This window comes from Magnolia sinica, chromosome 6 (assembly GCF_029962835.1).
Source record: "Magnolia sinica isolate HGM2019 chromosome 6, MsV1, whole genome shotgun sequence".
Classification (NCBI taxonomy): domain Eukaryota; kingdom Viridiplantae; phylum Streptophyta; class Magnoliopsida; order Magnoliales; family Magnoliaceae; genus Magnolia; species Magnolia sinica.
The window spans coordinates 5,456,554-5,464,971 of NC_080578.1; the positions used below are offsets into that span (position 1 = coordinate 5,456,554).

The 8,418-nt window shown below is 42.2% G+C and overlaps 1 protein-coding gene across 1 annotated transcript; it reads left to right on the forward strand.

Annotated features, from left to right (window-relative positions):
* Positions 1–3,834: 3,834 nt before the first annotated feature.
* On the forward strand, positions 3,835–7,733 carry LOC131249468 (uclacyanin-3-like). Its single transcript, XM_058250280.1, has 3 exons — positions 3,835–4,022; positions 6,455–6,834; positions 7,728–7,733. The coding sequence occupies exons 1-3, from the start codon at positions 3,869–3,871 to the stop codon at positions 7,731–7,733; spliced, it is 540 nt and encodes a 179-aa protein (XP_058106263.1). The 5' UTR covers positions 3,835–3,868.
* Positions 7,734–8,418: the final 685 nt, after the last annotated feature.

The window sequence follows — 8,418 nt, forward strand, 5'->3', positions numbered from 1 at the left end:
TCATAAAAATGTTTCAACGGTTCTCACTGAAACCCTACTGTTTCCTCTCGTGTGGCCTAATCGAGTCTTGGATCCACCTCATTTTTTGTCGGTTATCCTAAAATTAGCTTGCAAAATGGATGAACGGAATATATTTTCCAAAAACATGATGGTGGGCCCCACCCAGCATCCTTGCCCAGGAACTTCTGCCAAAGGCTTTCGCAAGAAATCCGCGTCACAACAGAGGTTGACGCGGAATGGATACTCGCACAGGTTGAGTAGCCAGAGACGACTGGAGTGACGTCACCAAGTTCTGTGTGCCCCACATGATGTATGTGTTGTATCCCCACCGTCCATACATTTGGGCCACACCACATACAGAAGTGGGAAGGGGCCGTGCACCATTAAAACATTCATAATCAGTTTTTTTAGCCCACCGAGATGTGGTTTGCAAATCCAGCCCATCCATTATGTGTGTCCCACTTGAATGAGGGTTCAGACCAAGTTTCAGCAGCATTCAAAACTTAGATGGGCACCACCAAGTGCTTTTATATGTTTTAACGGTGTTTCACATGATTTTAGAAGGTATGGCCCACCTGAGTTCCGTATACGGCTGATTTTTGGGCTATCCCATAATTTAGAGGGTACCCATCAAATGCACGGTGTTGATGATCGACACGCATGACGGTGGGGCCCACACAGCTCGACCTCACGGGAGCTAATAGTGAGGTCTAGCGCATAGTACCTTTTCCCTATATACACAGACACATCCTATTAAATGGATGTGGATTGCATGCACTCCAGGCTCCTCCACCAAAAGATTAAATACAGTTGTAACTTGTAGCGTGCCGACACATCCGTACCGTTCAAGGATGATACGGGATCTGTTTGGCAATATCAATACCTAGCAGCTTTAGATGATGCGTTAAACCTTGCGTGTAATAGGAGGCCAATAGCAGGGTAACTTTTGGGTCAGGGTCCACCTGCTGTGGATTCATCAGATCAACGGTGGACACAAGGCAGGATCTGAGTTCAAGGGCTAGGCTCATCTTATAATTTAAGACATGGTGGACACAAGGCATCGTTGTACGATAATACATACTGTCAAAATTGTAAATCTAACTGCGTATAGAACATAACTTAAAACTGCACTAAGAAGGTAATATTAAGAATCTGATTTTTTCAGTTCGAATTTGGACCATATACAATCTTATTATGACCATCCATTTGATACAACTAATTGGATGATCAGGATTGCTTGAGGAGTGTGATTTCAAAGATATGCTCCATCCACAACTGGAAATGCAATTTGGATGGTCTGGATTGTTGTACATCAGTGCCACCTGAGGAGAATTGAGTCACCTACATAAAGTATCTAATCGTGACCTTGATGCAGATGAATCATAACCCAACAGTTACGCCTAAATCGAATGATTCTGATGGATGATTGGTGGTCATCTAATGAATGGTTAAAATAGAAAATAGTTAATGGTCCATGTTAAACAAGCAAATGTTCACAAGATCATTGGGCCCAGACCCACCCGTGGATAACTATCCAAATTCAGTCCCAGGTCAAGTCCATTTGAAAGTTACATAGTCCTAAAATCAAACCCAAGCCCACCTCTTAGCCAGGACATGGAGCATGTATGGGAGATCCGTGCCATTCATCAGGTGAAGCGCACTGTTATCGTTCTCTGTCCGATAGTCGTCCACTCATTAGGCTGGCAACACATCATGAGAGAAATGATCAACCATCGTATTCAAGATAACATGAATTGGGTAATGAGTAACATTGAATGGGCCAGATTTCACATTCGCGTGCCACGTTGGCACATGTTTGCTGAAGTTGTACGTCCATCTACGCATGCGAGTCCATTTAACATTCCTCGTCGCCATTCACGGCTTTCCGTTCTCAACCATGCAGCTAAAGCCGCGGCTCTATAAGCTCAGTTTGTGAGCCAGTTCAATATTCATTCAGCTGGAAAGATTTGACCTTTGAACACGTCAGAAGCGGCTCGCCAGCCTGGCTGGAGATGGGTCTCCCGAAGCTACGGCACCTCTACCGGGTAGCTCACGTATTGTAATCGCGACCATACATCTGGTGAGTGACGCTTGGAAGGATGTGATGAGTTTGACGTCTTTCCTCGACGATAACTACTCCGAATCCACGGAGCTCCCTGAATTTATAAAGTTTTATTAAATTCATGGGAATAAAATAAAAATAAATTCTAATAATTTTTAAAATGAATTAACTGATGATTTTTTTAAAAAAAAATAAAATTATAATCCTTTAAATAGTGAACACAAACAGACTATAAAAACTGACTTACTATAAATAATAAAGTTATTTTTTATTTATAGTTAATCATGATTCCTACTAGACTCATGGTTTTTGGCCAAAATTAATAAGTGTCTAATTTGACCTAACTACCTTATTCTCCTAATTTTTCTAAGCCCCTTCCTAAAACTCAAAAGATCAAAAGTTACGATGCAGAAATAAATTGAACTTTCGGTTGTCAATCTGATGGGATCTCACAAACCCAATGCAGGCAACCACGCATGGCAGAGTTGGCTGGCTAAAGTAGCTTCTCCTGCCCCAAAATTATATATAATATGTTGAAAACTTATTCTGATTTGCGATATACAACTGAGTTTTAAGGTTTTGATCACCTCCACCTCCCATGAAGCCTTCTCAAGTCCATCTTAGATATAAAAGCGTGTCACAGCCCACTCTAAATCAGTGAGCCACCACATGGCCAGGCCATACCCAAAATTACCAGGACTACAAGGGAAATCCTTGTCATTTGATCCATTCAAATCTTCTTATTGAATGAGAACCATTGGATCACTTTCCGTCATTGGTTTTAGTGATTTTTGTGTTATGGCCTATCACCAGATAAATGGTTAGAAAAATGCCACGTGTACAGAGGGATTATAAAGATAAATTTTATCCCGTGCCAGGTACATCTACATCCATGCTCAAGTTAGCAGTGCCAGTAAACGTTTGTTGTGGCGAATGGTCTAGGCCGGCCCACCTAGATTTGGGCGGGGTGGTGAACCATGTGGGTTGCTCACGGACCTAAGTTTTAGGCCCGGTAGACTGGCCTAAAACTGGCTTTGGTATGTGGTGTGAGCTGTCAATCTCCAGGTGGGGGGACGTGGGCACAATTCATTTAGCTCAACCGGTGTGTGTGGGTATGTGACCCACTTAATCAACGGATAGATTAGAAACTTTCATCAGATCCACCCATCCATCATAAGCTGACTCATGTTCCAGATGGAACCCAAAAACTACGATGATGTGCAACACTCTAATGGGCCACACCATATGAAAAAGTTGGGATGAGATGCCCACCGTTACTTTTCTGTATAGCCCACCAATTCGCCATTCAATATATTCATCACGATGAAAGAATTAAACCACGAGATCACATATTCCAAAAGCCTGGTGCCTAATACCACTTGAATTTAGAGATTTTAAGTATAATTTCATGGGGTGGCTTAACTGTGTGTTGAATCAACCTACTTTGGAATAAAGCGTGAATGCAGTTGATGAACCAAGGTTTGATAATCAAGTGGTGGATTTCATAAAAGGCGAGGACTATAGTTCTCACGTACCATACCCCAAACTTGTCATTACATGTTGAGATATAAGGGATCAAAAAAAGGATTAGGTAGATAAATACAGAGAAGAGTTGCAACCAATGCGAATAAAATAAAGAAGTAAATCATGGAAAGTAAGTATCTTAATTAGACTTGTTCTCACGCCCAATAAAATATGAGTTAGTTGTGGTAGTATGGTTAGCTATATAGCAAGATATCATCCTCTACCCAACTTCATCGTTTCTTTGCTATTGTTGTTGCATTTTAATCTAGTGAACTAAGAGCCATGGCCAGAGCCGTCGTATTTCTAGCTCTCCTGCTTATCGTCCCGGCAGCCTACGCCACTCAATACACTGTGGGTGACACCAACGGCTGGACAACTGGCGTGAATTATGTCAGTTGGGCTTCTGGCAAGAACTTCGCTGTGGGCGACACACTTCGTAAGTATTACCCTGCTAACGGTTCATGAAAATTTGTGAATAGTTCATTTTGGCTGATCAGGACATGCATGATGGGACCCATGGGAAGATATTGAGTGATGATCAACCAATAATTCTAACCATTGATATTTACAGTTGAATGTAGACTGTTCAATATAGAATTTTGAATACTTCATTTTTAGCTTTAAATCAATTGTCAGAACCATCTTGTCCGTATAATAGATCAAGGCCCATCTACAATAGCATCATACAATCACTGCATGTGGGCTCTCTTTGGGTGCATGTGAGCCCGACTTACATCTTACACCGAACGAGCTTGTTCATGATTTCATCCCCATGCAACCATTTGTTTTCTTCTTTTCTTTTTCATTTTTACTTCTTTTATGGACCTGTTTTTAAAAGAAGGTTTCCCTGCCGTTGATTCTATCGTGGTCCATTTTTTTTTGTTAACTCTTCTTTTATTTTTCTTTGTTGTAGTTGACCATGTCGTGGTAGGTAACTCGATTGAGTGCGCACCAGCTATTTTATTCATAATATGAGGAATGATCACGTGCGTTCATGTTCTAAATGGGTCTGAAATCGGGTTCGTGGTAGGTCTGAAAAGTGGAACCTGGACCCGCTTAAATCCGGCCAGTGCCTGCAGATCTTGGGTAATCGTTGACTACCCTAGCCATCCATGTAGCTTGACCAATTGATGATCCATTGCCTGATATTCACACAAATTGCCATTTCCTAACCATGTAAATTAATGGTAATTACAAGGTCCTAATGTATTAATGCTCAGACACATCAGGTCCATACACCTGAGGCCCATGTTTTAGTGGTCCAGATCGTTGATCTGATGTTACAGTTGTGACTGCTGCACATATGGTCCCGAGTTACTGGGCTGGGCCTTGAATTAAGGACCAAGCTGCCTAGACCTGCCTAGCCCTAGCCCATGCTCTAGAGAATGGCCTGGGCATGGGCTGAGCCCCCTGGTTTTAAGAGTGGTAAGAGTCCATGCAACTTGTCTGAGTCGACTCAGACTCAGTCAGACCCGATCTGGTTTGATTCCACGAGCCACCCCAGACTGGGCCAAGTTAGGCCACATGGGCCACATGACGGGAAACAACGGAAGCAGACTCTGTGAGGTCCACCATGATTTATGTATTTTATCTGCTCCGTCCATCCATTTTACAAGATAATTTTAGGGCTTGAGACCAAAAATGAAGCATATACAATTTTCAAATGGAACACACCACAGGAAACAGTTGACTTGAACTTCAACAGTTAAAAATTTCTTGGAGGCCAAAGAAGTTTTGAGTCAAGCTTATATTTGTGTTTTCCGTTCATCCATGTCTGTATGATCTTATGAACAGGTTGGATGACAAATAAACATCACTGTAGGGCCTAGCAAGGTTTCAACGGTGGAAATCATTATCCCCACTGTTTCCTGTGGTATGATCTACTTGATCTTTGGATATGCTTTGATTATGGGCTCAACCCCTAAATTAGATGTAAAAAGGGATGGACGAGCCCAACTGAGTTTACTCAGTACGATAAGAGCGTACTGAGTAACTCAGTACGCAATCCGATTTCGGAAACGGCTGAGATGGGACCGACCATTAAAAACCTTCCAACTTATGCGTGGAACCCATTGTAATGGGTGCAAGACATCCAATCCGTCAATTATGTGCATCCGTTGATGCTCTTTTAGGGTTCAAGAAAATCGAGCCCCATCGTGAGGGAATAATCTAACATCACGCGTAAACCTTCCAAGTTCACATTGTGTGGCTTGCCTTAGTCTTGGGTCCGGCTTTTTTTATTTTTTCGTGTTACTGCATCCTGATGAGGGGCACCTGATGATGAAACGGGTAGGATGGAATACATACACCATGGTGGGCCCCACACAAACCCCTATGTTTGGCGTTTCCTCTCCTTTGTTCCCTTTGGCGTGGCCTAAGTTGATGTCACACACAAATTGGTGGGCCCAACATGTTGGGAGTCCCACCTTATGTGGAGGTGGGACCCACGTGTGGGCTTAAGTAGTCTTTCGTTGCAACACCAAGGGAGGTGGGACCCACATGTGTAGGCTTAAGAAGTCTTTTATCCCCCACACTAAGGAAGGCTTAAGTGACTTCCCGTTGTGCCCACGAGTTGATATCCTAACTATAAACGACCGGAGGAGATAATTTGTGATTTTTGGGACTTTCTACTCTCAATGGATGTTTCAAAAACTATTAAATGGAGATGTTTTAGAAAGAACAATATTCTTATATCCACATTAGATGAATTTGAAATTTATAGATTTGCAAAAGAACCAGATTTACTTAATTTGGCTGTTTCCCTGCCCAAACGCACTCATTTCAGCATATTTCATCAAACTACCAAAATTCACTTGCACTTCTGCAATAAACATGGAAATAACGAATGATAAGATATTGGAATTGCAGTGTTTACGTATGGAAGTAACCATGGTGTGGACGAGGTGAGCCAAGTGGACTACAACAATTGCAACTCCAACAATGCCATTAGCAGCGCCAGCGGCGGAAGCACCCCAATCACTCTTACTAATACGGGCTCACGTTACTTCTTGTGCCCCACCTTCGGCCATTGTGGCCAAGGGATGAGGCTAGCTGTCACCGTCGGTGGTGCAAACACTACCACTCCCACAACCCCATCTACCCCTACAACCACCCCGTCCGGTACTCCAAGCCCCCCAAGCACATCCACACCATCGAATACAAACCATACTAGCCCGAGTGGAGGATCGACGGTCCGTGTGAATGCTTTGGTGGTCGGAGGAGCTTCGCTCGTGCTAGCACCATTGTTTGTACTTATGGGCTAGGGGAGAGGCAGTGCTTGATGTGGAACATTTTCTTTTATTGTCATTGAACATTTCATCATTTGGTTTTCTTTGGATTAGGATGTGGTTTTTGTGATTTGGGTAGGTGTTTATTTGCATGATTTTATTCGATTTTAGTAGTTGGGTGAATGGTGATTCTCCTTTTATGGGCCTTTGTTGATGGAATTTCCTTGGAATGCAATGACAAGACAATGAGGTCGTGTTTGGATGTAATAGTGAATTGAATTGCAAAAAATATATATTAAGGCATACTTTATGATAGAATAAATACAAGAGTATGATGGACCGTTTAAATTATGTTATCAAAAGAGCTCGCTTTGGCTCTGTTGATTTAAAACGTTCATCTTCTCGGTGCCATCATAAAGTTTAATGTGGACCGTTGAAATCTTATTTCTAAATTAACCCACACACATTGATGTTCAAAATCGTTTATTGTACCATAGAATATAGAACTTGGGTGGTTCTGATCAATGGGCCATGGCAAGATACGGGCCCAAATAGACTGACGCGTGCTGCAATTAAGTTGCATTAGAGGCAAACAGAACTCATTTCAAATATCTTAAAAGCTTCAAAACTCAAGTGTACTATACACACCCTCTCTCATGGAGGAATGTTCCAATCCATCTCAATGGCCCACTAAGTCACTATCCATTCTAGGGGTGCACACGGGTCGGTTTGATCCGGTTCTGGGGTGAAATTGGAACTGAACCGTTCCTAACGGTTCCACAGTTTTTGGAACCGGAACCGGACCGTTAGCACAATAGAACTGAACCAGAACCAGACTGTAAAAAACGGCTTGATTCCGGACCGGTTCCACGGTTCTGGGCTTTTAAAAACCAGGGTGTTTTTCTTTTTTGCAGGGGTGAGAGGCAGGGGGTGCTAATTTTGTTGTTGATCCAGAATTTAAAAAACAACATAACCAGAACAACAACTAAAAAAAGGAATTAGAAGTCCTGATGCATCAACACCCATTTCATATAAGTATGGTCCATGTCTAAAGATCCAAATCATTGATATTTCCAGCCCTGCTGTGAATGGAATACTCCTCCAACATTATCCATAATTAAGAATTCCTAACCCTTCAATCAGCCGTTAAAGAGAAAAAAGAAAAACATCAACGGCCCAAAATAATGGTCCAAATGTTAATGGACAAAATCTCCTCATCATGAATAGTTCCGGTCAGCCCCATTCTAAGATGCATCCCTTAAGATCAACGGTCTCAATCAACCAAAAAGTGGGACCCAATTGAACAGCATAAGATTTTAAAATTCCTACAAAACGAGAGAGAGAGAGAGAGAGAGAGAGAGAGAGAGAGAGAGAGAGAGAGGAGACCTTTGATTAAAAGAGATTCTCTTTCTTCTATATCTTTTCTTCGTTTTGGGTTTTCTCATAACAGAGAGAGTCAGGAGAGTCAGAGAGAGGAGACGGATCTCACCACTTTTTGAAAGCTAAAAGGTAGAGGAACTTTAGGGTTTTTCACTTTTTATTTTTAAACGAATGCTCAGATCCACGGTTCAGATCTATGGTTCGTAGCACGGTTCGGATCTACGG

Bases quoted from the DNA above. Each gene is read 5' to 3' on its own strand.
- LOC131249468 (XM_058250280.1), top strand. From the start codon at position 3,869: ATGGCCAGAGCCGTCGTATTTCTAGCTCTCCTGCTTATCGTCCCGGCA. The intron at 4,023-6,454 runs GTAAGTATTACC...TTGGAATTGCAG, and splicing joins CGCTGTGGGCGACACACTTC to TGTTTACGTATGGAAGTAAC.